The following is a 27,945-nucleotide window of genomic DNA, read 5'->3' on the forward strand; positions in this document are numbered from 1 at the left end:
TTTAAGACTAATGTTCCCTGGAATCCATTTTGAGAAATAATAGTTTAAGGCCCAGATCCACCACCAACTTGTATGAGTTTTGTCAAATAAGAATAACTCAAGCCTGTCTGTGAGGACCAGTAAAATAGCAGGGGAGAGGGCGGGCGGACTCTTTAGAAACTGTAAAGTACAATAGAAATAAGATGGTGCTGTTATTTATTTACATGAAACAAACACATTCAGTTTCCCAAAGAGCACTGCATTAGAAGTCAAACAAAAATAAGTAAATAAATGTCTTTTTTAAAAAAGTTCAGTTCCTGACTAGGTATGTGAACTTGACCTTGATCTCTCTCTCTCGACCTATGTTTTCTCATCCGCAAAATGGGTATACTTGAGGCGCCAACACTCTTTCCTCTGTGCATATGTTGCAAAGAGAAACAATGCATGATGGTTGTGCTGGAGCTTTGAGAAAGAATAAAGTACCATAAAATGCAAGGCATTATTATTAGTGTTCCAGGCTAAAACCCTCAGTTCAGTCCCATTTTGCTGAGATCAAAACAGGAGGTGTACTGGGGAAGGGACCAGCTAGTGGGAGAGATAACAATGACTAATAATTTTCATCCATATGTTTGATGTTAGGAGCCTTGTATGAGCATGTCGCTGAGGGGAGAAAATGAATATTTCATGAGTGAACACTAACTGTAGTATTAAGATGAAATGGACAGAAAGGCCCCAGCTTATCTCTGCCACGGGGTTCAACTACGAAGGTCAGCACGGGCTCTGTGATTAGGCTCTAGGGAGCAGGGCAGCCAGTCAGGAGGGAAGAGCTCAGCCTCCCAGCAAAGATAAAGAGCTATCTGTCCCCTGTGACTGGGGGAGATAGTCCTGCCCTGGGCGGGAGAAGAGCCAATGCCCACACATAGACCAGCTGAGTAGCCCTAGGCAAGTTACCATAGCCATGTCCACACTAGAAAACAGGGGATGATAAGATCAGCTTTGCACGGCCCGTGAGGTTTCAATCCAAGCCCAGCTGTTTAGAAGAAGGCTTTGTAATGCACACAGGTGGGAAGTGTTATTACTCATTTATTCGCTCAGCAGACATTTATTGAACATCTTCTAAGTGCCAGTCACTGCCGCAGCCAATGCTTTATTATTTACTGTGTGCCAAACGCCATGTGCATCATTTTATACACATCACCTCCTGGAATCATCCCTACTGTCCTGAGAGGTCTCTGTTATTACTCCCATTTTCCACATAAGGAAATGAAACTCGGGAAAGATAAATAACTTGCCCCAAGCCAGATAGCTAGGAAATGGCAGAGTCCAGAGCTGTGAGAAACCAAAACCCTTTATTCTACATTAAATGGCCCATCCTCACCCATGGTACTTCTGCAGAGCCAGTGGGGCACCCTGCCTCCAACTCCTACCGGCTCTTCCCCGTTCTGTCCACGCTTTGTGCTACCTACCACCAGAGCTGCTTCCTCACCCAAAGGAGAAGACCTTGCAGTTCCCTCTTTTGGCTCTCCAGGATACCCTCCCTTTGTTTTCTGTCCCCACACTCTCCTCCTGATCTCTGTCTGATCATCTGTCCTCCATAATACCGTCACCCTGGGGGTTTTCATTTCCAGCCCCCATCCAACAGGACTTTGGCCTCCAAGACCCTGGACAGCCTGTATCTCTTATCTGGGTCACCCATCGGGTGGTGTGAAGATCAAACACCTCCCACCCCTGTAAGACCCTTAGAAGATGGAGCAGAGGCATTGAATGGGGCAGTGCCGGGGTTAAACCCAGCCAAACCTTCCCTGGCCCTCTCTGCCCACCACACAGCACGAGGACGCAACCATCTCTGCAAATGCCTTCCCTACAGGGCAGTTTCATGTTATCTTGGCTCCTTCTTTCTCCAGAGATGAAGAGATTGTTTTAAACCTGCCGCCCCACCAGCTCTGCTCCTGGCTTCCAATGCCATTAAGTTTCATTATAACAAATAAACACCACAATGACATTTATAAGTTACCACTGAGCACAGAAGCACAAATATGAAGCAGATAAACTGCATTTGATCCAAATAATTACTGCAGGCAATATTGGGCTTAGTCTGAGCTGGCAGCCGGGTGCCGAGTAATTTATTAGATTGCGTAAGGCAATGTTGCACGTTGAGTTTTTCATTATTGTGTCTTTTCCCCTCTCCATGGTCTAAATAGGTTAGAGCAGTTTAGACGGTGCGTGGCCAAACAAAGACAGACTTTGCTGAAGCAGATTACGGCTGGGACTTACAGCCAAGTGTCCAGGAATGGCTGCTTCCCAACCAACATGGCACTTGAGCGAGAAGAGAGGGTTTAGGATTATCTTGATACTGCCAACCAAGGACAGTTCCCTGTATGTACTCCCCACCCACTGGCCTAGATACAAAAAGAGGACCCGCGAGGGAGTACACAGAAGGATGGATGGAGCCCCCAGGACTCTAAGCCTGGTTTCCTGCCGGGTGCCTTTGTGCTCAGCCAAAGACCCTCTCTACCAAAAGGCCCTCCATAGCTCGGGGCAGCCTCAGACCCCAGTCCCAGGCCTCTCCTGCAATAAATAAAGGAAAGGAAGCAGTGTGCCCGCCAACTCTGCAAAACAAAGCAATGAGAGCTGGCTACCGGCAGCCACCTCCCTGCCAAACCCAAACTCATAAAGTTTGATTCAAGGGGTTACAATACCTCCTATTTAGAGTCCCTCCTGCCCCATTCCCCCAGCCTTAGTAAATTACCCAATAAGCAGCAAGGACCTGTAGTTATTGTGCAGTTAAATGATATTTGCCCAGTAAATCCTGAGCAGAGTACTAACGGTGACATACAGTAACTAATTACGGACATGAATTCTCTCCCCAAGGCACTAAGTGTTACCAAATATTGTTGCATTTAGGGGAGGAGGCTTGAAAACTGTTCTGTTCCCTCCAGTGAAGCCAGGAGTAACTCTTCTATTTGAGGAGCTATCGGCACATCCAGTGGCACTCTGGCTGGGAAATAGAGATGTCCTGGGGGCGGGGCCGGAATGGGGCCTGGAGAAAGCTCCCACTCAATGTCCACCGCTCCCTGAAGTCTCTCCCTGGACACCAGCTGTCTTTGGGCCACTAGGGTGGCTGTCGCAAAGGCCCGAGACCCCAGCTGTGCAGAGAATGGAATTCATTATTCACCCAGCCTGGGACTGAGCATGAAGGCTATTGGGGTGGGGGGGGGAGCTTTGCAAAAAGCTTCTGAATGGGGATGCAGCAGGGTAAGATAAAGAATGCTCATGCTTCTGCCAAGCTGTGGACAACTCTTGCCCTAAATTATTGTTCATGGACCTGATCTCAGCCCCAGGGGTGCCTGGGAGTGTCAGAGGTTTCTCTGGCTGATTGTGGTCTGCAGGTGAGGCAGATCCTGTGCCCAAGGCAAGAAGCAGATGTCCTGTCAAGTTCATATTTGTTTTTGGAGCACAGCTGGGGGCAGCTGGAAGACACAGTAGTCAGTCTCTGCTTTCTGAAGAGGAAACCACAGAGCTCAAATGCCCTCTGTGCTTACCGGGTACTATGGAGTAAACCAAGGCGCAGAACTAGAGTCTGCCAGCTTCAGCACACACTGTGACCTTGGACAGGTTACTTAACCTCTCTGAGCTTCTGTTTCCTAATCCATAAAATAGAAGAGATCCTCTCTATCTCTCAGTACTGTTGATGTGACAATGGTTAGCTTGGAGTTACCCCTGCTTCCAAGGAGCTCCCCTGAGGAGCCGGTCCCATCCTTCCCGCCATCAGCCCATCTTCTGAGATGGGCTCAGTGACCCAGCATAAGCCTCCTAGAGGCTAAGAAAAGCACTCAGTCCATCCTGGGTGCTCCCCAGCAGCGTGCACAGTCTCTCTCCTTTCTCTCAGAGTGATCATAGCACAAAATCTCTCCTTTACCAACATTTCCACTCTCAAACAATCAAAGACTGGCACAGTAATGGCAAGTTGGTTTGGTTGGGTTTGATTTTTTGTTTGGTTTGCTGCTGCATTTTCAGGGTTAGAGCAAATGATCTGAGCCCTTGCCAGGGTCACAGTCAGGTGGTGACAGAAGAGGCCTGGTGAGGTGGCGGCGGGCTGGATTAGGAGGTGTACACTTGCTGTGGGACGCCGGGCTAACTATTGCTGTGAGTCTTGGCATTCAAGTCTCTACATCAGAACGGATATTAGAACCTCCTCCACGGGGTGTCATAAGGGTAGATTAAGCAAGATAACATATGTGAAGTTCTTTGTGGAGTATAAAGTGTATACAAGAGTTAGCTGTGGTTAATATCCTAAACCAACCCGAAGAACGAGACCCAGAATCCCAGGGCAGTGAGAAGAATCACTTTTTTAATTAGAACACATATATAGTCAGCTCTCAATTATCTGTTGGCAAATTGTCCCCATTCCTGGCAAATTCTATCACCAAGATTGCTTAATGAAGTCCTCTGTTAACATTTCACAGCTTCTTATTTTGCTCTTATTTGCATGAGTCCCAAAGGGAATAGAAGTCCTTTAAAGGCAAAATCAGCTAATATCCCTGTCCCCACCTAGGGAAGGTGTTGAGCCATAAAAACAGCGAGCTGGGGAGGGTGGAATATGGCCCGCCTCTCGCTGGGAACCAGTACCAGAGGTGACATTCTGCACCCAGCCGAGTCGGCAGCAGGAGGGAGTTCCGTCACAGGCTTTGGTTTTGTTTCGTTGAGTATTAAAAATTCCCAGAACATCAAACACATCCATATTCAAACGTGAATACCAAACTGCATTCCGAAGTTGAAAATGAAGGTTACTTAATATTATTCATTATTTTGGAATGTCCATCACTTTGGATTATTCACACCCTTGCTTCCTCTCCATTAACGAAGATAATTAAGAGTTGATTGTCTTTGGGCTCCAAGAAGGGAGAAATTCAGGACACTGTGATCTACTCCCCGTTGGGAACAACTCCAGAAGCCATGAGAAGATTTCTCTATAAACACCAAGTCTAAGTTATGGTCCCCGATGCAGGGTTGGTGAGTGGCACAGAAGTAGCTCATGCTTCAAGACCAGACTACATTATCCACACAGTGCACCAGGCCTCCCGGGCCTGCTTTGATACCCATCTGTGTGAAGCAGCCAAGCCATGTTGCTCCTCATGCAACACTTGGAAACCATTGAAACTGCACAGGACTTTCTGATTCCTTGAGCATTTCACAGTGGGACCTTGGGGTCCACTGCAGGGCGGCCCAGGGGCTGGACTTGGCCCCTCAAGCTTCACCTAGCCTGCCTTCACCTACTTCACACACTGGCATTCCATACAGGATTCCATTGGCAAAGGGTTGCATGCACTGGGGGAAAAAGGGAAAACCACTGACTTCATCCAATGGCCTCATGGAGCAGCGAAGGAAACCATGGCGTGCCCAGAGAGAAATGGCAGCTGGACCAAGGCCACACAGTGACAACCCAAACCGGAAAGAACCCAGTTCCCCCAGACCTGTGCTATTTGCATTTGACAGTGCCTCCCAAAAGTGCACCAAAACCCACCTGCAGCCGGATTGCCCAGGGGAACTGTGGAATTCAGACTCCTTGGCTTAGCTCAGACCCACTATCTCAGAATTCTGGCTTGGAGCCCAGGAAACTGTATTTTTTAGCAAGTTCCTCAGGTGATTCTTATGCATATGAGAGTTTTAGCACATTTTCCCACTGGCAAGGTCTATACCAGGATAAAATGATTATTTTAAGCTGTTTGTTTAAAAGGGAACAGAGAGGCGCCTGAGTGGCTCAGTTGGTTGGGCGTCTGCCTTCAGCTCAGGTCATGATCCCAGGGTCCTGGAATCAAGCCCCACGTCCCTGCTCAGCAGGGAGCCTGCTTCTCCCTCTCTCTCTGCCACTCCCCCTGCTTGTGCTCTCTCCTTCTCTCTCTCTGTCAAATAAATAAATAAAATCTTAAAGAAAGAAAGAAAGAAGAAAGAAAAAAAGAAAGAAGGAAGGAAGGAAAGAAGAAAAAGAAAAGAAAGGAAAGAAAGAAAGGAAAGAGAGAAAAAGGAAAGAAAGAAAGAAAGAAAGAAAGAAAGAAAGAAAGAAAGAAAGAAAAAAAGAAGGAAGGAAAGAAATAAAGAAGAAAAAGAAAAGAAAGGAAAGAGAGAAAGAGAAAGAGGAAAGAAAGAAAGAGAGAAAGAAAGAAAGAAAGAGAGAGAGAGAAAAGAAAGAAAGAAAGAAAGAAAAGAGAGAGAGAAAGAGAGAGAGAAAGAAAGAAAAAGAAAGAAAAGAGAGAGAAAGAGAAAGAAAGAAGGAAAGAAAGAAAGAAAGAAAAAGAAAGAAAGAAAGAAAGAAAGAAAGAAAGAAAGAAAGAAAGAAAGAAAGAAAGAAAAGAAAGAAAGAAAGAAAGAAAAAAGAAGGAAAAGAAAGAAAAGAAAGAAAGGAAGAAAGGAAGAGAGAAAGAGGAACAGAGATGCTGGACACCATGGAGTCAGCCAATCCACGGGCCCCACCTCCCAGGGGTTCCCATCCCGATCCACTCTAAGAGGGCGACCGTATACGCTGGGTCTGCCCACAGCCCATGCCTACACTTTCTTTCAAGCTAATGACTTAGCTCTATCCTGCTCTTCATCCCCTTCTTTCTCTTCTACTGCTGTCTACCTTTCCCCAACAATGGTCCAGGGAGCACATATTCCTGAACACACAAGAGCCTGAGGCTCAGAGAAAGAAAGGGGCCTAGCCTGGGTCCCATGGCCAGCCTTGCAGCAAGCCTGCAATGGCATCCTGGTTCCTAGCCTTTGTGGGCTGCCCAAGTGTCTCCCATTTCTACTCCATACCATCCCCCACCATGACCACCAAAGCCCACACTGCTCTGCCCTTCCCATCTCGGTCAGACGCAAGCAGGGATGGATGGGCTCCTTCCCAGGTTCCGATGCACCAGTGTTTCCAGAAGCACTTATCAGTATCCTCTTGGCATCCAGAACTTGGCTGAATGGATGGAGGATTCCCTCCGCTTGCCACTAATGAGGACAGTCAGGCTCTGGCCCGGGCCACAGGCTGATAATCAGTAGGCAAAGGATTTATAGTGACTTTGGAGTCACCCTGCCTCGGCCAGCCCCATTTCTCTTCATTAAAGACCCACGCTGTCCAGGACAACCTTGGCAGATTGTGCATCCCGGGGAGAGGTGTGTGAGACCAGCAGAATCACAGGCTACCTGGGCGCCCCCAGCTCAGACAAGAAGCAAGGGCGGGAAAACATGCCCTGGATTTCCTGGCCCACCTCCAGTCCCGGGGAAGAGCAGCAGTCTGGCTCTCGTGTGTAAGCCCAAACAAAACTCCAGTGTAGTTTCTGAAATGTTCGCCATCTCGGCAAGCTTCTCCTCACCTGTGTATCAGAATCAAGTTGCTAGTGGCTGCAAATGGTAATGTTGAGGGTAAAATTGTTTTCAGGTCTCTCTCCCAGCAAAGAGTCTAGAAGAAACAATGGACAGACAGCCCCTCTTCCACCCCACCCCCGCCTTGTTCTTCTGGCTTCTCTGTTGGTGTCTCCAGTCCCAATCCAAAGGAAGAAGATGGGGTTAGATGACTTCTTGCCATCCTGACAGGGCTCTAAGCCTGCGCAGACATTGGCAGCCCGTGCCACCGAAGACAACTGCTCCCGATCTGCCAAGCCTGGAGCAGCCATGTCCCTCTTAGAGGGTCACATCGGCATCAGTAACCTCCCCTATTTGGAGATGAACTCCCAAGTCAACCCCAAATGAGAGGACATACTGTAAAACCACTTCTCCTACTACCTGAGATGTGAGTGCTCACTAAGCATAAGTTATTCACACCAGCTTCCTCCAGACCCATGGACCCAGCTGCACCCAGGACACCTTCTCTTGATGATTCAGGGCCCCTCTCCATCAACATATTTACAACGGAACTCACTGCCCCCCCAAACATGCTTCCCCTCCTGACACAGAAATGGTTCCAAAGGTCACCTACTCACCCCTTCCTGCAGGCCAGGGAGAGGGGACCTTTATGCCTCCATCCTTCTCATCTCCTGCCAAATGCTACCGATTCTACCTCCAAGTGGCTCCTAAATCCATTTTCTTCTTTCCACTGATACGGCTTTAGCCTGAGCCCTGTTGACAGCAAAATCTTCCTGATCAGTTTTCCTATCTTCAGATTATCCTCCTTCGTCCACCCTCCTCACTGTCACCGCTGTGATCTTTCTAAAACTCAGATCTGAGCATGTGGGTCAAACTCTTTGATGATTTCTCATTAAGTGCAAATTTCTTAGCATGCACTCGAGGGCCGACACAATCAGGCCTACCATGATTCCCTAGGAATGCATCCTGCTGAACATGTCTACACGGCCACATGCTGTGCACCAGTCCTACCTGGTTCCTAGTGACGGTGGCTGCTCCGTTGTGGAGCGCGTGCGGGACTCTGCGCACTTTACGCAAAATGCCCCGTGTCATTCTCACAAACAACCCAGCAAGCATTGATTACTATCCCGGTGGGGGAAGTCAGGTGCAGCGGGCCTGGGGGATGTGCCCAAGGGCCACACGGCTGTAATGGTAGAGCCAGAGATCCAGCCAAGATCGTGTGGCCTCACCATCACGTTCTGACCTCCATGTGCTACTTAAGCCATTTCCCATTCCAGGGAATATTCCCTCCTTGCCCTCCTATCCCTTACCCTGGAGGCCACGTCAGAAGCCAACCCTTCTGGGACTCCTTCCCTCATTCCCTCAGAAGGAAACATCTTTCTTCCTTGAGACTTTCTTTATATTTCACTTTGGGCACTGATTGTGCAATGCTAGTAATTCCAGGCCCTTCTGCGCATATTTGTCTCCTCCAGACTCTAAGCTCCTTGTCGTGGAAAATAGATCAGTCCCTCATCTGCCCCCCACACCCAGCGAGAGGCCCTGGAGGTGCTAGCGGAGACGTGCCTCTGCCCGTGGCTGGCACCTTTGCTGGTCCCATCTCACTCTCCAGAAACATCAGCTCAGGTAGTCACTGGGCTCGGGCATAACCCCATTACCCCACAGTTCCTCTCCCCTGAGTAGGTCATGACAAGACCTTCTGGAAACTTCCCAAAACTCATTCTTCCGCATTAGGAGCTGGTCCTGTGCTAAGCAATAGGAAAACTGCAGAAGTCAAGACTTGGGCTTCCAGGTATGATCGGAGTCATCTAGGGTATGATCGGAGTCATCCTGCCCTGGTCCCTTCCCACTCCGCCTGGCGTCATCCTGGTATCAGCTAGGGGACCTCTGAGCTGGCTCCTTCCTCCCCTTCCCTTGCTCCCGTCTGCTTGCTTTTCGGGAGCAGGGCAGCTTCCCTTAATCTCCTAAGAGGCAATTTGCATCCTCCGGGCTGGGAAAAGCTGGAGTAAATATCCCCCGTACAAGTATTCTTAAAGCCTTCCCCAATTGGTCACTGATAACAGAGCAGACAGCAACACTGAGCCTGTTCTGCATGGCTGGCCGGGCAGCATCAGAAGACTGAGGTGGGCTGGGGTGGTGCCAACGGCAGAGCTACAGGTGGCCCCACAGCCTCCCATTCACCTGAAGGTGAGAAAGACTTGAAAGACTCATGGGAAGGAGCAGCTTCTAATCGGTGCAACTTCAGATTTGCAGAGCCTCCTGGGATCCCTCTTTCCAGGTGCTGTGTGGCCCCATTTTTTTTAAAAAAAGATTTCTTTATTTTAGAGAGAGAGAAAATGGAGGGGGAGGGGCAGGGAAGAGGGGGAGAGAGAGAGAGAGAGAGAGAGAAAATCTCAAGCAGACTCCGCACCCAGGGTGGAGCCAGACTCGGGGCTGGATCTCGCGACCCTGAGATCACGACCTGAGCCAAAACCAAGAGTCGGACGCTTAACCAACTCAGTGACCCAGGTTCCCCAGGGTGTGGCCCCACTTTTAGTGGTCCTGGGCTCAGGAAAGACTCGTGGATGGTGATGTAACTAAGAACAACCCTTTGTGAAACACCTCTGTGTGCCAGGATCATTTACACACGAGTCCTCTCCCTAGAGCAGCTGTGCAAGCTAGGTGCGTCACTTCCATTTTACAGATGAGGGTGAGGAATGTGCCCCAGATCATATTGTTAGTGAGCTTCTGCCCAGGTCTGCCTGCCCCTGTGTTCCTTGCACTCTCCAAGACCCAGGCTTTGGCAGGTACTCAAAGCAGGTACCTGAGGTCACTCGTCACTCATGCCTTCGCTTGCCTGTTTTTCCTAACCCAGAATTACATCTCTCCTCCATCGAGTTCCCCATATCATGATTCCTCCTCCACGAAGCTTTTCGGTTTCCTCCCTCCAACCCTCCTGCTTGCAACAGACCTTTCGCAAACTCAAAAAGAGCTTTATGTGACCCCTTGATGAGACTGAGCCCGTTCTCCCTTGTAGCCTAGCGACTTATGGTCAAATGTGGCCATCCACAGACTCTCAGTAAGTTTTGCTGAATGTCCTGGGAGTTGAGACAGGCAGGGTTTCAGCTGGGCGGCCCCGCACTCAGGCACAAGGGTGGTGGCGGGTACGTCCCCCGGGCACCAGAGAAGTTCTTGCTCTGCCTGCTTCTGGACCGCTGGGCATCCCCAGGGCATCACTCAGCATCTCAGGGCCCTGCTCCTTTACCAGCTCTGTCCCCCTCTAAAGGGGCAGGACAAGGGTGACCGTCTGCATGCGTTTGCAGAGCACTGGGCTCCTCAGAAGCCAGGGCAAGCATTCCAAGCAGCCTAGTTCCTGTCCAGGAATGGCTGGGGTTAACCCCAAGGGGAGTGGTCTCCTTCCCTCAACCTGCTCCTGGAGCAAAGGCTTGGCCAAAGTGCCCAAAGATGGGAGGGGGAAAGGGGGCACAGCCGCATGCCATCCCTGGACTGCCTCTGATCTGACCTCTGAGCATAGATCGAAAGAAAGGGATGTCAGGGACACAGGGACATTAGCAACACTGCCCCCCACATCAGGCTCCAGTGCAGTTTGCACTGAGGCCTTCTCTTTTCGGCTACACTAACCCCAAATCTCATGCTGTTTGCACCAGCCCATGCTGACCCTGTGCATATTCCCTGTCACCACCAGCATGGAACCACCTGAGCACCAGATCAGTGACGGGGAGAGACACAAAAACCTGTGCCCATAGAGATGGCAACAGACTTGGGACACTCAAGTACTAGAATGTATCCCCAAAAGATCCAGGGCTGACAGCTATGGGTGGCAAGGTGGGTGACGTGAGCCTGCCATTAAGGACCCTGACCACCATGCGCATGGGGCCACTGGGCCCTCTTCCTACTTGTTACACACACACACACACACATCCCACACGCACACACACACACACGTGCGCATGTGCCCGCATACCCCACAGCAGCCAGGCCCCCAGAGCACTGCTATAAAACCATCACTCCTGGCAATTTGGCCCTTATACCCTCAGTCTTCCATACAAAATGGCTCTTCCCTCCCCAAGAGATAGTCAGGAATTGAGGGGTGACCTCAGATCCGGGGCCTGAGGTGTGTGAGCTCATAGAGAATCATGACAAGTGGGGACCTCCCAGAGCCAGATGGTGCTGGTCCATTCCATGCTCCTGTGTACTGCAAGTCCTCAAAAAGAGTCTAAGGTGAGGGGCCGTGTGGTCAGGCCTGGGAGAGGGTGGCCCCTTCAGGGAGCCTGCTGGGCTGGTGCAGATGAAGGAGGGATGGAGATGAGCATTCTCATGGGGCAGGGGGGTGGGGGGCACTTTCAAGAAAGCAAGCAGTCTGGAAAAGAGGAGAGAGGCAGCTGAGCTGCCCTGCTCCTGAGCAGAGAGCCGAGGGAAAGAGATGGTCAGAGGACAGGCCAGACAGGGCGGCAGGAGGGGAGGACTCCCAGCTGGGCTGCTGCAGGGGAGCAGAGAGGGCTCTGGCCCAGGATTGGAGCCCAGAGGCTTCCCAATGCTATGTCCCCCACCCCTCTCTCTAGGCGGGGCTGCACCTGCACCTGTCCTTTTCAGCACTGAAGAGCTGAGGGCCCTCCTGCCAAGTGCCCTGCCGCCCGCACACCTCCTCCTGCCTGCCGGTCACCAGCCATCCTGACTCAGAGCCCACCACGCAGGCTGCGCACATGGCTCGTCAGGATGGGGCTCCTCAGAGCCCACCTCCTCTCTATCCTTCCCAGCCAGATACGGCCCCTGCTTCCTGCAGTTTGAAGAGAACACCTCCAAAGGCCCCACCTGCTCGGCACTTCTGCCTCCAAGCTCCTTACCTGCTCAGCAGGTGGAGGGAGATCTCTGTGCCGGGGGCCTTCAGAGCCGAACTCTAAGCCCCCCTGAGCCACTGCAGAACCTTGAGGCTGGCATCTCTCCTCTCTGAGTGCAGTGGGGAGAAATACCCGCCTCCCGACTTCAGAGTTGTAAAGGCCCGGTTGGAGAGCTGGGAAGGTGCCCTCTTGGCCTGCGAAGTCCACAGCAGCCTGGGTGTGCAGGGAGCCTGCAGGCTGCGGACAGTCGCCTCACGGGCTCTCCAGTGGCCCCTGGGCCCCCTCCCCATTCTGCAGGGCCCCTCTCTTCCTGGGAATGCGAACAGGAAAGCGTGCCTGAAGTCACCACTGGAATCACATCCCACTCGGTCTAACCCACCAAGTGTGTTTCCGTCCAAGCCCTCCCTGAGAGTCTCCCTACACTTGGCAGTCCCGGCCAAGGGCAAGGGAGAGTGTGGTCTCGGGTGGGTTCTGTGAGCTCCCAGGGCTTAGGATATAGCTTTGGAATAGGACTGCTGGGCCTGGTGTCCCTCCCCCACCCCTCAGGGCCTTGGGCCCCTGGACAGCCTCATCCTCACAGGGGCCTGATAGGGCACCTGTCACACAGGACTGTGAAGAGGAGCATTTGTCAAATAACCCACGTAAAGCTCTTAACACATGTGCTACACGCAATTGAAGTTAGCTATTATGAATTCTACAATAATAAAAGTATTATTTGTGATATATAGCTAGTTCTATATATTTATATAATAACATAGTTATGTAGATAATGACTATATAATACTAAGTGCCAGTAATTTTACTCCTCCTTCCTTTCCTATCCCCCATGGTGGCCAGTACTAGACTCCACCATGAACCCTAACTCAGTGCTGTAGACCAGCAACTGGCAGGAGGCCATGTAAACTTAGGGAAGAACCAAGAAATCGCTTTTCACTCCAAAGATCCTCTGCCTCTCTTTAGATGGTCTGAGGGCAATGGTTGCTGGGGTTGAATGGGGGGAGTCCTGAGTTGTGGATAAAAATCCAAATCTAGACCCTTAATTCAATAACCAACATGGAAAGTGGCAAGAAAACAGGGTTTGCAACCAGAGACATTTGGGTCTTTATTGTACCTGGGTCCACTGCATGACCTGGAATTGCATCAGGGCCCACTGTGTGACCTTGAGTTACAACTGGGTGACCTAGGGCATGTCACTCTATTTGGGAGCCTCAGCTCATCTGCGAAATGTGGGTAGTAATACCTGACTAGCATTGTAGTTATATTCAAAGCCTTGGTTAAAGTAGGTCTTCCATGAATAGCTGAGTTGTTTTTACCGTACAAAGCCTGACTTCTTGAGACTCTGGCCCTTTCCCTTCATTTCTCACCTCACTCGTTCTGTGTGGTGTGCTCAGCACAATATCTGCCTAATCAGTAGTTTATAATGTAAAAACAGTTTTCCTTCGTGACCACAGATCTCAGATGACAGACTAGAGTAGGTCGGCTGCAAGGTCCACAAGTCAAGTGTATTCAGTGCTTATGCACTAGACCAGGTGCTGAGAATACAAGATGAAAAAATGGCCGTGGTTCTTGCCCTCAGTTTACCTTCCATTTCTCACTTACCTTGGTTCTTTCGGCATCTGATATACAGTAAATCCTCAATAAAGTTTTGAAGAAATTAAGGGGGGATGGGAAGGAAAGAGTGAGGAGGAGAGGAGAAGAGAAAAGATTCCCGCCTTGGTGATGGGAAGTGCCCAGAGGCACAGGCAAAGCTCCTGGGGGAGAATTTGGCATTCAGTGAGGGCAGGGCTGGTTAGGGAGCCCTGGAGAGAGGGGCGATTCCAGAACGGTGGGGACATCGATGACATGGGACAGGTAACCTAAGTGAATGGCTGCTGAACACCTGGAGGGAAGCAGGTCAGATTTTGGAGACGCTTGTCGGGTGCTCTCCGGCGGGTAGTGGAGAGCCATTAGACCTTCCACCCCTTGGAAAGGGAGAGAGTGCACGAGGAAAGTGGTGGTTTAGGAAGAAGACTCAGGGTCGGACCTAAAAGCATTCACAGGCTGTCGAAAGAACCCAGGCGGAGGTGGGGAGGGCCCAGACTTTGGGTTGCAGCCGTAGGAATGGAGAGGAAAGGGTGAGTCTGGGAGATGCTGTGGAGGAGGGGCTGGGCCACACTTGGTGATGGGGACAGATTAAAAATGAAGCAGGAAAGGGAGGTCACACTGACTGTCGGGCTTCACAGCAGGAGAATGTCAGTGGGCACAATGGGAAACTGAGGCAGAAAACTTGGGATGGATGGCACAAGGTGTGCTAGTGGGTGCAGTACATACTCTGCGCCCAGAGCAGAGTTGTCTGGGTGTGGTGGGTGCACAAATGTTCGCTCCTGGAGGGAAGGACCAGGTCATATCCATCTGTTTCCCACAAGGCAGTGCAATGCCTGCCTCGTAGCAGGTCACAATAAATGTGTGTGGAATCACAAATGTTCTCAAGGAGGTTCCTGTCTGTTTACCATAATGCCCAGAAGGTTCTAGAAAAGATCCCAGGCTCACTCACCGTTCACTTCCTGGGAGCAGGAAAGACAGGGAGAAGAAACCAGCTGTGAGGGAACGAGTGAAGAGCATCTTTTGGCCAGGAAACTACACCCATGGTTGCACACTGTGTTCCTAGGGGCTTTGAAGCCCAGAAGAGAAGACTCCAGGTACATCCTATGGGTGAAAAGACAGTGCGCCCCATCCCTCCACATCCCCTCCACCCACAGCACTGTGGTTTTTATCTACTCTAGATAGTGACACTCAGCTTATGATTCTATTTGAAAAAGCATCTCACTGATTTGAAAGAAAAAGTATTTCTAGTGGCATGTATTTAATGCACAGAAATTAAAATTAGACTGAAAAAGAAAATTGTCAGAGCACCAATCATCCCCTCCCCAAAAATAATGGGTAAATACTGTTCTTTGGGTGGTTTTGTTGAGACCGTCCAGTATATCTATCTCCACGCCCCCCACACCATCCCAAGAGGCGTTCTTTCCATAGAAAAGCCGAAGGGGTCCAAACAGACCCAATGCACGGGCCGAAAGCTCTCTGAAGCCTGCTGAGATGTTCTAGAAAGCTCTCTGAAGCCTGCTGAGATGTTCTAGAAAGCTCTCTGAAGCCTGCTGGGGTTGGATCAGACCGTCCTCCACCCAGGCCCTCCCCCACTCTTCACTGTCCCTTCAGCTCTCTGTGTGTTCAGGGCTCATTGGGGGGATCTCGTGCCTGCCCCAATCCATGGCTCTGAGACAGCATCCAAAGTGAGCTAGTGAGCACTCCTCGTCCTCCTGCATGGCCGGTCTCGGCTTTCCCTGTACCAACCAGGGCTCACCGCACCCCCGCCACCCACACCCCCCCCTCGGGATGCCCCCTGTACCCCAACTGTCTATTATCCTCACCCTCACCTGAGGAAGCAGGACCGGGGCTGGGACCCCCACAGGGTCCTCATCACCTGCTTGGGGACTTCTCATTCCAGTCCCTCCGCCCCCAGCTGACAACCTGATAATTCTCTCTGATACCACAATCTCTAGCAGCCCTGGCAGCTGTCTTGACACTGTCCTTCTTGCAAGAAAGATTTTGAGATATAAGAAGGAGCTGTGAAATCATCACTGAGCGGGGAGAACAGAGCCTCAGAAAGGAGTGCCCCCCTACAGCCCTCCCCCTCCCCCCCTTTCCCTCTCCTTCCTTCTCTCTCCCTTCCTGGCCCCTTCTTCAGGCCTCTCCAGCTCCCTCCTGTCTCCCTGACCCTCCTCACATCACCCCTTCCTTGGGCTCTTTCTCCAGGCCCCCCCACTTCTCCTTTCCCTTCTCTCTCTCTTGTTTTGGTGCCAGAAACAGTCTAATTACAACAGAGAACTTGAAGAGACTGAGAGGAAAAAAAAAATAAATAAACCCACCACACATAGCTGATTAAAATGTCCTATGAAATCTAATTTGTAAAGCTCAAATCAGAATAAAAAGTGTTACTCCCACAATTCAGGGCCAATTTGATTTTTAATGATACTCCTCAGAGACCCAGCCAAGATCTCATCAGGTTGCAACTGCGGCTACCTTCCCACCTGCCACAAGCTCTCTGAGGCGGACCTCCAGGGCTGCCCTTGGGGAGCCCCACCGCTGGCTCCACCCCCCTGGCCCGCTTCCCTCTGCTTCTTTATATGTGCATCACTCCCTTCTTCGGGCCACCTGCTGCTGAGAGCATGGCCTTACCAGTGGTCCAAGCCTGGGGCGTTGTGTCCCCACGATGGGCAATAGCTAGGGTCCAGGACCTCCGTGGCCATCCCCAACTCTCCCATGTGGGGGAGAAGAGGCTGGGACAGGAGCCCACCCACCGGGTCCACCTTTCCTGAGCTGTGTGTTTCTATCTGCCGGGCAGGGCTTGGGAAAGAATGCAGGCTTGGAAGTCACAGGGACCGCCCCCGCCCCCCCCCCCCCCCGGTCAGACCCTGGCTCCACCACTCATTAGCTGTGTGATCTTGAGTAGGTTACTTTGCCTCTCTGATCCTGTTTTCCCTGCTGTAACATTGGGCTATTTCTGCCCTGACATGTAATTAAACAGGTTACAGAAGGGAGGGCACGTGAAATGCAGCTCACTGTGGGCCAGGAGCTCCGTAAATGTCAATGTCGTCTTGTCCATGCATCTGTGGCCTCCCAGGGAACACGGATCACATCAGCCCGCTTCCTCAGCTTTCCTTTCAGGACCGGCTTAGGGATCTGGGCACAGCGCAATTCAGTAGGTGAAAATACAGTCTTTAGAGCAGGAAAGTCTTATATTTATATCCCTTGTCCTGCCACCAGACACTTCCTAGATACTTTAGTTAACATCCAGGCCCCTGCAAACTGGGCTTGGTAAGGTCCAAGCGTTATGGCGACTGTAAAAAGCCAAAGTTAATGCATACTCAGTACTTGCTCGGTCATGACCAAGCCCAGCTCCTGTTAGTATTTGCCACTTCCTTGGGCCCCATTTCCTCCTCCAGAAAATGGGGGTCAAAATCGTACCTACCTCATAGGTTGTTATGAGGGTGAGAAGGTTAATGAGCTAATATTTTTAAATCTTAGAACAGCGGTTGGCGTGTGGTACACACTGTGGGTGTGTCCAGGTCATGACTCCTGAGCTGGCTGGCTTGGATGGCTCGGTGCTGTCTTGCTCCCAGGGGTGCGTGGGAGAGCTTGGGGTCATGCCCGTGACCTTCTCCCAGGTGATAGGGAAGCCAGAGCCAGGGCTGCCACCAGAAAGAAAGGGACAAAGTGGGGACTCCTGCACGCGCTGTGCCACGCTGTACCAGCCTGGGAACCACGGAAACAATAATGTCTCCCCTGGATTCTCCGGTTTTTGACCAAACCGCACCACCTCTGCCCTGTTGTGGGAGGAGGCGCAAGCCAGCGGCAGCGAGTAAGAGTTAGTCCAATGGAAAGTGGCAAAGCTCGTCCCAAGGGCGGTGGGCACGGCGGGAGGCCAGATCACAGTGTGAGGTGTGGTAAGGACTGAGGAGCGGGGGGCGGCTGAGCGGCCAAGCAGCTGCTAAGAGCTGGGACTTAAGCTGGGGGCACGTAGGAAGCTGCTGCTGGGCCCCAGGCAGGAAGTAAGATGCAGGGGGCGGTGGGAGGGGGGGTGCTTCTCCCCTGGGTCAGTGTCTCCTCTGCTGCTTAACGTGAGGAGAAGCCTCCAGGCACTGCTACCTGCAAGTAACTGACCGCTGTGCTTGTCTCCTTCCTAGGCCAAGTGTACTCCTTCAGCCAGCAACCCCAGGACCAGGCCGTGGTGTCGGGCCAGCCCGTGACACTGCTGTGTACCATCCCTGAATACGATGGCTTTGTCCTGTGGATCAAAGACGGCTTGGCTCTGGGAGTGGGCAGGGACCTCTCAAGTGAGTACCCCCAGACCTCCCAGGGAAGGCCTGGAACCCGTACCCGCCTGACCCAGCCACCCTCCTAGGGAACCCCATCTTCATGGGCATTTGGAGATTAAATCTCCAGGTTTCACTGTGCATCCACCCCACTCCGCCCCCCGAGCAGAGTCAGGATAGGCAAGCTCTGGGTCCAGGATCCGTAGGACTTTGAGAGCCCTTCCGACTGCCAGTAATGAATGATATGTAAACCCTCAATTCTGGTGGTCAAACCCGAACAGTGTGGCCCTGGAGGATCTCTTCGAAAGTCAAACACAATTCAGGTAGAGTCAGATTCCTAGAAGTAACGTGTTCCTGTTTCTTGGTCCAAAATGTATCCCCCACTTAAGTCACCACCTGGTTCTTCCCGGGCTGTCATCCATTAAAGGGAGCCAAAGAAATTGAAAACTCACAAAGGAACCCAGTTGCTTTTAGGGGTTACCGTGTGATGGGAAGAAGAGAAAAGGAGCGTTTAAAGTGCAAACCTTGTTGAGCCCACCCAGGCTGGTACTGAGCAAGGATGTCCTGGTAGGCTCCTGTCCCTGGCAGCTGAGCTCCCTCCGGTCGGTGTGATGCCCTATCATCTGTTAACCATTGTGAATGTCAACCCTTAAGCTCACACAGATGTCTTTCCGATCCATCCTCTCCCTGGGGGGCGGGGGGGGGGTGGGAATAGAATCATCCTCCTGGTCACTTACCTATCAGCAATTATTATTCTCTCCTGGGGAGGTAGGCATGTGACAGCTTGTGAGGCTTAGCATAACTTGGAAAATTTGGAACAAGGGATCTGGGTGTCCCTGCCATTGGGGAATGGCTGAGGATGGAGCAGGAGAAAAAAAAAAATATGTATTCAACTGAGAAGTAGCTTTGCTTCTCTCGTGGTGTACAGCTGCAGGAAAATAAAAATCGAAGTGCACTCAGGAACATGATGGTTGGGAAATTAATATTTTAAAATGTGAGTTATGCCTTGCCAAAAATGTATATTGAAGCATTATAGCCATGGTCAATAGCATCACCGGGTTTGAGTGCTACAGCCTAGCTGAGCATGGATAAAATACACAATAATATCTCCAAAATATACTGTGCTGCCATAAAATTTAAGTATTATGGGAACCAGCCAATTTCAGGGGCTCTGAACTTCCTTACCCGAGAGAAACTGGGGGAATGATCTCACCTTCCCAAACCAGAATCACTCACGCTCTGTGTGGCTCTCAGCTTGGACCAGCATCGTTGCTAGTGAAGGAGGTGCTCTGGGTTCCTGCAGGGTTTGCAGCCTCCGGTCAAGGACTGGGGTCTTTTTGGGTTGGTGGCCAAGAGGAAGCCCCAGGTCACCCCGGATATTCATCACCACATGGATAACTGAACTTCTGGCACCCAATTCCATGAATGGCTCTGTGGGATCAGGAGTGGGTCCTGCTAAGTACTGAGGGGTGACAGGGTTCTGATGAACTGGGGTCTCTTTGCTCTCTGACTTGATTCCATTTATACAGAGAAGGTTGTCCATCTCCTTGCAGACCCAATAAATTCAAAGTCCTGGTAAAGTATTTTCTATATTTGATCACCGATCCCCAAGAAAGCATCATGACAATAATGACAGAAACTCACATGTTCAATAAATACTGTCTGCTTACCTGACAAGAAAGAGAGAGGAATAGATCTCGATTTCATTCAGCAAGTATTCACAGAGCACTCGATAACGGCACAGGTCCCCCTGTGGGGAAACCGAGGCCCAGAATTGTGAGACTTCAACCTGCCACAGCTCTATCTTCTTCTGTTTTTTTAATTTTATCCTTTTCTGCGTTGCCCGGCTCAGTGGACCAGGAATCACTCCCGCACTGAAGACCTAACTGTCTTTCTGGTCACCAAGGCTGAAAATCATTTCAAAGGAAATTATTTATAAATGCATGCCCTCATATTGATAGAACATTCTTCTTCTAAGAAGCTCAAGTATTTCTCAGACATTATGTCATAAATCTACAACGATCCACAGGGAGAAAAAGAAGGATTCCCTCCTTTATTTGACCGGTAAACAAAGTCACAGTCGAGAAAGAAATGGATTTAAACATACACCCAATCCCCGTGTGTGGGACCCTGGCTCCTAACACCCAAAAAGCCTGGCACCCTGCATGTTCTCGCCTCTAAAGAAAGGGACCTTTTTGGCTATTCTATCTCAGTGTCATTTTTCTTTAAACCAGCATTTACAGACTCTACTGTGTGCCACGCACTTAACATGGATGATCCCACTTACTCTTCACCATGACTCTATGAGGTACCGATAGTGTCCCCATTTTGCTGATGAGGAGACGGAAGCATGAAGAAGTTAAAGTAACTTACCCGAGACAACAGAGCTAGGAAGTGATAGACCGGGCATTTGAACCCAGGCACTTGGACTGTAGAACCCAGACTCTCAATAGTTTTGCCTCCCGTGAGCATAGCAAAAGAGAATAATAATACTATGGAAGGAGCTAGAACTTGCTCAGAATCGAGGCCTCTGGGCCTGTGTTTTCCAAAGATCCTGCCAGTCCTTGGGATAGCTTTGCAGCTTGTTGCCTAATTAGGCAAATACAAACAAACCCATCATTGATGTTTTCAGCAGCTCATGAGAGCAAAATCCTGCTGCTGATAGCTTGCAAGATAACAAAAACACAAGCTCCAGCCAAGATGCCTGCAGGAGACCAGGGACCAATCAAAGACGGCAGGATTCAGAGGCTGGGCCGGAAGTGCTGGGGGCCGTGAGCCAGCTACATTGAGGGCAGCAGCGGGGAGAGGGCTGGGAAGGAACCCGTTTCCAGCCCCTCGTCCTGGCCCTGGGGAGAGCCAGCTTAACTTACCTGGGCTTCTTCCCAAAGCCCAGCAGAGGGCAGGAAGGGCAGGCAGGAGGGGAGATGGTGCTCCCCGGGGGCACAGCCAACTGCCTTGTGAGCATCTCTGGCCAGGCCAGAACAGCTGTGCTGGGTGGGGCCATTTGATTGCATGATGGAGACGATGCTAGCCATGAAGACATGAGCCTGAATGGCTCAGCCACATAGGAAGCCCACAAAATACATACTGGGAAGGATCCCAGCTATCTCTCTGACAAGGAATGGGTGTTAGTGGCCCCTGTACAGCCCACTCCTTGGAGAGGCCTGCCCCACCTCTGCCCCACCCTTAGCTTATGATGGGAAGGACCTTAGAGCTCCAATATTCTATCTAGGATAGAAATCTACTCTGCAGTGTCCCTGACAGGTGATCATCAACCTGTGCTTGAATGCAGCTACTGATGGGGACCTCACTACCACCTCTGGTAGCCTAGATCCTTGCCAGACCTTTCAAATTATATTAAGAATATTCTAAAGTATTTCCCAATATTAATTCTGTCCACTGGTGCTAGTGCTGTCCTTGGGAACTACTTGAATACATCTAACCCGCACTTAGAGACGGAAATATTTGGAGAGCTATTGCACATCCCTTTGTCTCTCTGTTTCTGTCTCTCTCTCTCTCACCGGCTTAAGCCCTAGTCTTCTCTTTAAAAGGCCAGATAGGCCAACCCCCTCTTCCTATGGCTCATTTCTGAGAACTCACACTGTCCTGGCAAAGGTCTTTTAGACAGAGAACAGTTTGTAGCTGCCGGAGGGTGGGCGGGCCTCTGAAGAGAGAAGGGAAGAGAACAGGGAGGAAGGCCCCTGTAAGAGGCTGGTGGGGGTGGGAGGAGGGGAGACAGAGCTCAGGTAAGGGGGTGATGGGAAGGAGATCCTTCTGGGAGATACTAAGGAGGTCTAGAGCCCAAGGCCCGGGACAGGGGATCGGCCTAACCTGGCCAGCCACGATTTACGTTGGCATTTATATTCACCCTACACAGCAGCAGGAAAGCTGATTAATGATTTATCATTCTCAAATTTTTATTTATCCATTATTCATCACCAGTAGTATAAGGGGCCCCACTTTCCTAAGTGTCCTGAGTGCCTCGTAAGTGCTTAATCAGGCCCTGGGGTCTGAGGTGGGGAGAAGAAGTGACCAGACTAGGGCCCCTTATGGTTCAAAGTGGCCAGAGGATGCCAGCCACTGGTAGGGTGGGCCTTGATTTCTACTTCCTGCTCATCCTGAACAAAACTTTCCCCCCAAAGTCATTCTTGATTCTTTTCCAGAGATTTCTGTTTCCTTCCCTCTCTCTCTCTCTTACTCTGTCTGCTGAGAATCGCAGCCTGGGTCTCTCTGTCTCTCTGTGTGTCTCCTTATCAAAATGCATGTCTGCTTGGTAAACCACAGCGCTGAGCACACCGCTTACCAGAGTACTAACTCTGCTGTGTCTGCCCACACTTAGCATTTCCATCTCTGCTCTCTCTGTCCTCTCTGATCATAGCGTCTCCAATATTCCTAAACCTACACACACACACACACACACACACACACACACATACACACACACTGCCCAATATCCAGGGAAAGCTCTCGATTTTGTGCTCCTCACACCAAAGTCAAGGCCCTGAGCAGTCACGCCACCCCCACTCCCACCCCTATCCCCCAGCCTCCAAGACCAGCCCCTGCTCACATGTCCCACCGCTGTGCCTATTTGGTAGGAATGCCTCCCCCACCCTTGGCCCCACCCCACCCCCCACATGTGCATTGTCTCCACAGGTTACCCACAGTACCTGGTGGTAGGGAACCACCTGTCAGGAGAGCATCACCTGAAGATCCTGAGGGCAGAGCTGCAAGATGACGCCGTGTACGAATGCCAGGCCATCCAAGCCGCCATAAGGTCTCGCCCCGCACGCCTCACTGTCCTGGGTAAGAGCCATTGACACGTGGGGCGCGAGGACACTCCGGGAAGCACCATGCACTCACTTCCAGAAGGGCCTCTCTGCTGGGCAAAGCCCAAAGGGGTTATCACACTGGGCTCTGGCCGCTGCTGCCCCACTGGGTCAGGACCCACCATCCCCCCCAAAAAGGGGAAAGTGAAAGTTCTCGCCCTGGAAATCAGAAGGCCACTGCTAACCGACCTGTGACCCTGTCTAACCGCAGGGGGTTTGACTCCAGCTTAAGGGGCTACAAGGGGCTCCTGAATGCTTATTTATTCAATCAGGAAGCATATTCTGCACACATGATGGTGTCAGGCCGTGTGCTAGGCGATGGAGATACAGAGAAGAATATGACACATCCTTGAGCCTGTGCTTTCTCCCACTAAGCGCTAACAGAGCATGATTTCAGCATCCCTAGGGACCACCGCTGCACCTGTTCCTTCCCCACCCTCCGCCGCTCCCTGGGAATCCTGGCTCTCAGCTGGAGAACTGACTGCCTAAATCATCCCAAGGAAAATTCATTTTGGGCCCTTATGCCAAATCAGACCTTTGCCAGCCTTGGCCTTTCTTCCTCTTGGCTTCCCCGGAGCCCAGTGCCCCTGGGACACCCTGCCTGAGCGGTCCCTACTCCTTCACAGGCAGACCTGCCTGAAGACAAGGGAGTGAGCCTGGCCGCCTCTTAAACGTCCTCCTTCTGATTTTGAGGTCAGGCCCTGTCAACTTCCTCCTCCAGCCAGCGGCTGCTGAGGCCCAAGCCCCTGAGAACCGAGCCGCACACACAAGGCGTAATGGCAGACGTGTGCGTGCACTTGACCGCCCCTCTCAAAGCACTTCCACTTACGCTACTTCCGCCGTTCTGACACAAGACAGTGGGACAGGGATTGTTGCCCCGGATGAGAAACCGAGGCTCAGAGACGCCAAGGGCCCGGCCCCGGGGGGTGGGGTGGGAGGGGTCTCCCGGCCAGGGCTCCGGCACCACCGCGCTGCCTCCTCGGTGAGGCTCCGCCAGCCCCGGGTGGGACGGGGCCCAGGCAGCGGAGGGGGCAGCCCGCCTCCTAGCAGCTGCTGTGAGGCTCCGACCACAGGGTCAGCAGCTGGGGCGCTGCCTCCTCACCTGGAGGATAAGGCGCGTGGCTGCTCCCCGATGGAATATTTAAGAGCGTGTCAGGTTAACTTCAGATCGACACGGCAACACGCAGGGCACATTATCCCAAGCACGGCAGCCAGCCCCGGAGGACCACTTACCAAGCTCGGGGCTTGGTTTCTTGAGACAGGAGGCAAAGCTCAGGGCTGACCCCAGAACATCCCTCCACCCCGGCGTCTCCTCTAGCCTGTGATAAAGGGAAGAGAAAGAAAGCGGGTCCGGCAGGGCAAATAAGCTGGGACAGCTTGGTCCAGAAGGGCCTGCAGAAGAGTGATCAGGGATATGAAAGGAAGAGGTAGACATCTTCATCTCTCCCGAGATGGTGGCTAAAGTGGGGATGGGGGTACAGTGTGGTGTGGAGGTGTGGAGAAGTGCAGGAGGATTTAGTGTCTGATGTTTTCTGATTGTTCAATGCCAGAACACTTTTGGGCATCTCCAGAGATGATTCTGTTCCCCATCCTCAAAATAATCTGCCTTCTGCAGCCTTGCTCCCCTTCTAGAGGGTACCAAAGGATGCTAAGTTGAGGAGGAACCACGCACTGCCCACTCCTGACTTCACACAGGACCTAGACTAGACGGAGACGCAGCTCGTCCTCAAGTTCTCGTCCTGCTGTCAGAGCTTTGCCCGGTGGCACCCAACCATTCACAGGCTGCCTCCTCCCTTCTCTCAGGGACATATCCAAGCTCAAATTACTCCAAATGTTGTACAGATGAGGAAATTGAGACTTGGAGAGCAAAGCCCCTCATGGCTTAATTACCACTCAAAATAGACCCCAGATTTTCCAACTCCAAACCAGTGCTGTCTGTGTCCCTAAATACCAGCACAATCTCCTTTGTCTCGTTGCTTAAGGGCTGGGCTGCTGAGAGCGGGGCCGCAGAGTCTCATCTGAACAGACTGGGTTCCTTCTTAGGTCACATCTAAAAGCCTCCCCCCCACACACACACCCATCTCCCTCTCCTGGGGCCAGACCTGGCACAGAGCCGGTTTGTGTGGGGAAAAGGCATTACACGAGTCTGGAAGGCAGTTGAAGAGGGGGAAGGAGGAGTTTCCAGGTGACCCCGGCAGGCTAGCCTGCTGGATTCCCGAAAGCTGGAAAAAAGGGGCCTGAGCAGGCATATGTCCAGCAGCCTTTCCTGACGTCTCCACAGACACCACTCCTCCTGACAAACTAACCTCACGCAAGAAACAGCGGTCCCAGGCTCTGCCTCCAGCCCCTCCTGATCACCCTAGGTCCCACCCCTGAGCTGGTGCAGCAGGTCTCTCCCCCCACCCCCCCTTGGTGGGTCTGGCAGGCCTCTGCCTGAGGCGCCCTGCCCGACTGAGTTTCTTTGCGGTGTACAGCCCCACCTACTGCCCTGGAGAGAGGCCCTGCGTGCAGAAGCTGACCCAGCCTTCTGGAAGGGGAGCTCTGGTCTGCTCACCATGCTGAACAGACAGAGCAGCAGAGGGAAGAGGGGTGTTTCTAGCCTGGCCAGCCAGCTTCCCAACCAAGACCCCATCTGCTTTGCAGTGACATCTCAGCCCGGGAAAATGTCCCAGCCAGTTCCCCAAGGGAGGGGCTGCCTTCCCTTGTGTTCCAGGAATGAGAGAGCTTCCTAATTTAGTCAGTATTTGCCTGAGATAGATTTTTAATTAAATAAAGTAAGAGCCTGATTAGAACCTGCGGAAGATGTGAGAGAAGAATTAGATGGTATTCCAGCAAAATTGCAAAGCAAACACTTTGGCTGGAACAGAGGGAGACCCCTGGGGGTCTTTCATCAAAGCACCAAGTGAGGAGGGCAAATATGAGAGATTATATAGCCAACAGATGTGCATTGTTAAAATATGCATCTGCCAGCAACCTGCTTGGATAAGCCAGAGGGCCAGCTCACAGATCCCGTGGTGCTCCAGGGAGGGCATGGAGACCCAGCCCCAGCAGCCAAGCCTAGAGTCATAGACACATTAATTAGCCTAGTATTTCCAGCTCTCAGATGCAATCAGGCAAGGAGCAACTGGGAGTTGAGCATTTGCTACCCTGGGAGGCAGAGGGAGGAAGCTAGGGGACCAGGAGAGCAAGAAGGGGAAGGGTCAGAGCCAGGCAAAGACTCCAGGGCCCCGGTCCAGGTTAACGGCCAGGCTGCATTCCCTCTGTGGCACAGAGGACCATGCCTTGACTCGGGCCAGGTCAACACAGGCATCTTTCCACCTGCAGAACATCTCAAGAATCATGGTATCCCAGAGCAGCAGACTTGGAGGCAACAGTCAAGATCCTGCCATTAACCAGCTGTGTGATCTTGGCCCTGCTACTCCACCTCTCTGGGTCTCAGTTTCCTCATCTGTAACATGAAGGTGGTGATAAATAAGATGGTCACTAAGAACTGTCAGGCTCCCAAAACACCGCGACTTCTACAATAAGGAGTCCAACTTGCGGCACCAAATAGTTGAGGAAGAAGGCCCATCCCCCACTGGAACCAGAATCCCCTTGGTACTGAGGCACAAAAGGTAACAGAGTGTTTTGTGCAGCATCCTACTTTGAGTCTGGAGAGGGGACCTCTCACAGTCCTGCCCAGCCCTGGGATTCTGTACTTGGCTGTACATTTTAACCCCAGAGTCCTCCGTCTGTCTGCAGCTTCTATGCATTCCGAGCTATGTCTGCGGGGACTCAGCTTAGCAAGACATCACAGGACCTGCGTGTACATGAGCAGAGCTGGGGTGTAGCAGGAAGAGTCAAGGGCTGGCTGCAGAACCCCTACATGCAGGTCACTCACTGTGTGACCTTGAGCAAGGTCCTCAGTGCTCCCCCCCGCCCCCGGGGTCTCTGGTTCAACTCTCTTTAACCAACACTTAGTATAGAGTAGGTCCTCAATACTATCTGGGGTTTTTTAAACACATGAATGGATGAGTGAGTGAATGAATGGATTTTCTCATTCCTCATCTATAAAATGAGGATAATAAAAATACAAATCTCCCAGAACTGTTGTGAGCACCAAACTAACACCGCCCCCAACATGCCATACACTTTAAAGTTACATCTATACGCACACACGTGCAGACCGAGTCCTTCTCGCACCTGCAGGGACCCCAGGGTTGACAAATATCTCTACTGCTCCAGGGCTAGAGCCGTAAGGACAATACTGCATTTGATCTTGCTAAGTGCCTGAAAATTTGAGAAGCAAAGGAGTTGGAGGACCCAGAGCAGGGAGGAAACGGAAGCCGAGGTTTTGATCAAGAAATATTTCCTGAACAGCTACTAGGTGCCAAGCACTGAGCTAGGCAAGTAAGGTTCATCAGTCAGTGAAAGGGAAAACCAGCCCTGCCCTGGTGAGCCTGTGTTCTAGCAGAGAGTGAGCCAGTCAATCAGTAGTGAACAGATTAAACAAGCACTTTGTGTGGGTCCGGAGGATGTCGGATGATAATGACGGCTGGGAAACAGACAAACTAGAGCAGACTGCAGCAGACTGGAAGTAGGCCGGGGCCGGGGGGGGGCGGGGGGGGGGCGTGGATGGCGGGTTAATTATTAGGAAGGGAGTTTTCCCAGTCTTCCTGCCATTTCCTTCATCTTCCTGGCCTGTTCTAATATTAACTCTGCTGTGTTGTGGCTCCCATTAGAAACAAAGCTTTCTAAATCAACATGAATTATTTAATGATGGGGACTAAGTCAATTCAAAAAAAGAGGGCCTCTTTAAAATGATGTCAAGTAGGGACGCCTGGGTGGCTCAGTCAGTTGGGTGTCTGCCTTCAGCTCAGGTCATGATCCCAGGGTCCTGGGATCGAGTCCCGCATCAGTCTCCTTGCTCAGTGGGGAGCCTGCTTCTCTCTCTGCCTGCCGCTTCCCTGCTTGTGTTCTCTCTCTCTCTCTCTCTCTCTCTCTCTGGCAAGTAAATAAATAAAATCTTAAAAAAAAAAAAAAATGATGTCAAGCTCCAGACACTGATGGGGCAAACAGAGAAGGTCCAGATGGGTCCTTGAGTTTTCAGAGCCATGAGCCCCCTCTGCATCTCCCCACCAG

General features: G+C 51.5%; 1 protein-coding gene across 5 annotated transcripts in view; it reads left to right on the forward strand.

The window, feature by feature from the left end:
* Positions 1–27,945, forward strand: part of KIRREL3 (kirre like nephrin family adhesion molecule 3) — a 121,017-nt gene that overhangs the window by 11,353 nt on the left and 81,719 nt on the right. For all 5 annotated transcript variants that reach the window (XM_088018143.1, XM_028120821.2, XM_088018144.1 and 2 more), the window contains exons 2-3: positions 17,870–18,019; positions 22,652–22,801. In XM_088018143.1, the coding sequence (XP_087874269.1) occupies positions 17,870–18,019; positions 22,652–22,801 (300 nt within the window). The remainder of the gene's footprint in view (positions 1–17,869; positions 18,020–22,651; positions 22,802–27,945) is intronic.

The sequence above is a fragment of the Eumetopias jubatus genome, unplaced genomic scaffold (assembly GCF_037043125.1).
Source record: "Eumetopias jubatus isolate StellerSeaLion01/CBP00866 unplaced genomic scaffold, mEumJub1_p1.0 scaffold_13, whole genome shotgun sequence".
Lineage (NCBI taxonomy): Eukaryota > Metazoa > Chordata > Mammalia > Carnivora > Otariidae > Eumetopias > Eumetopias jubatus.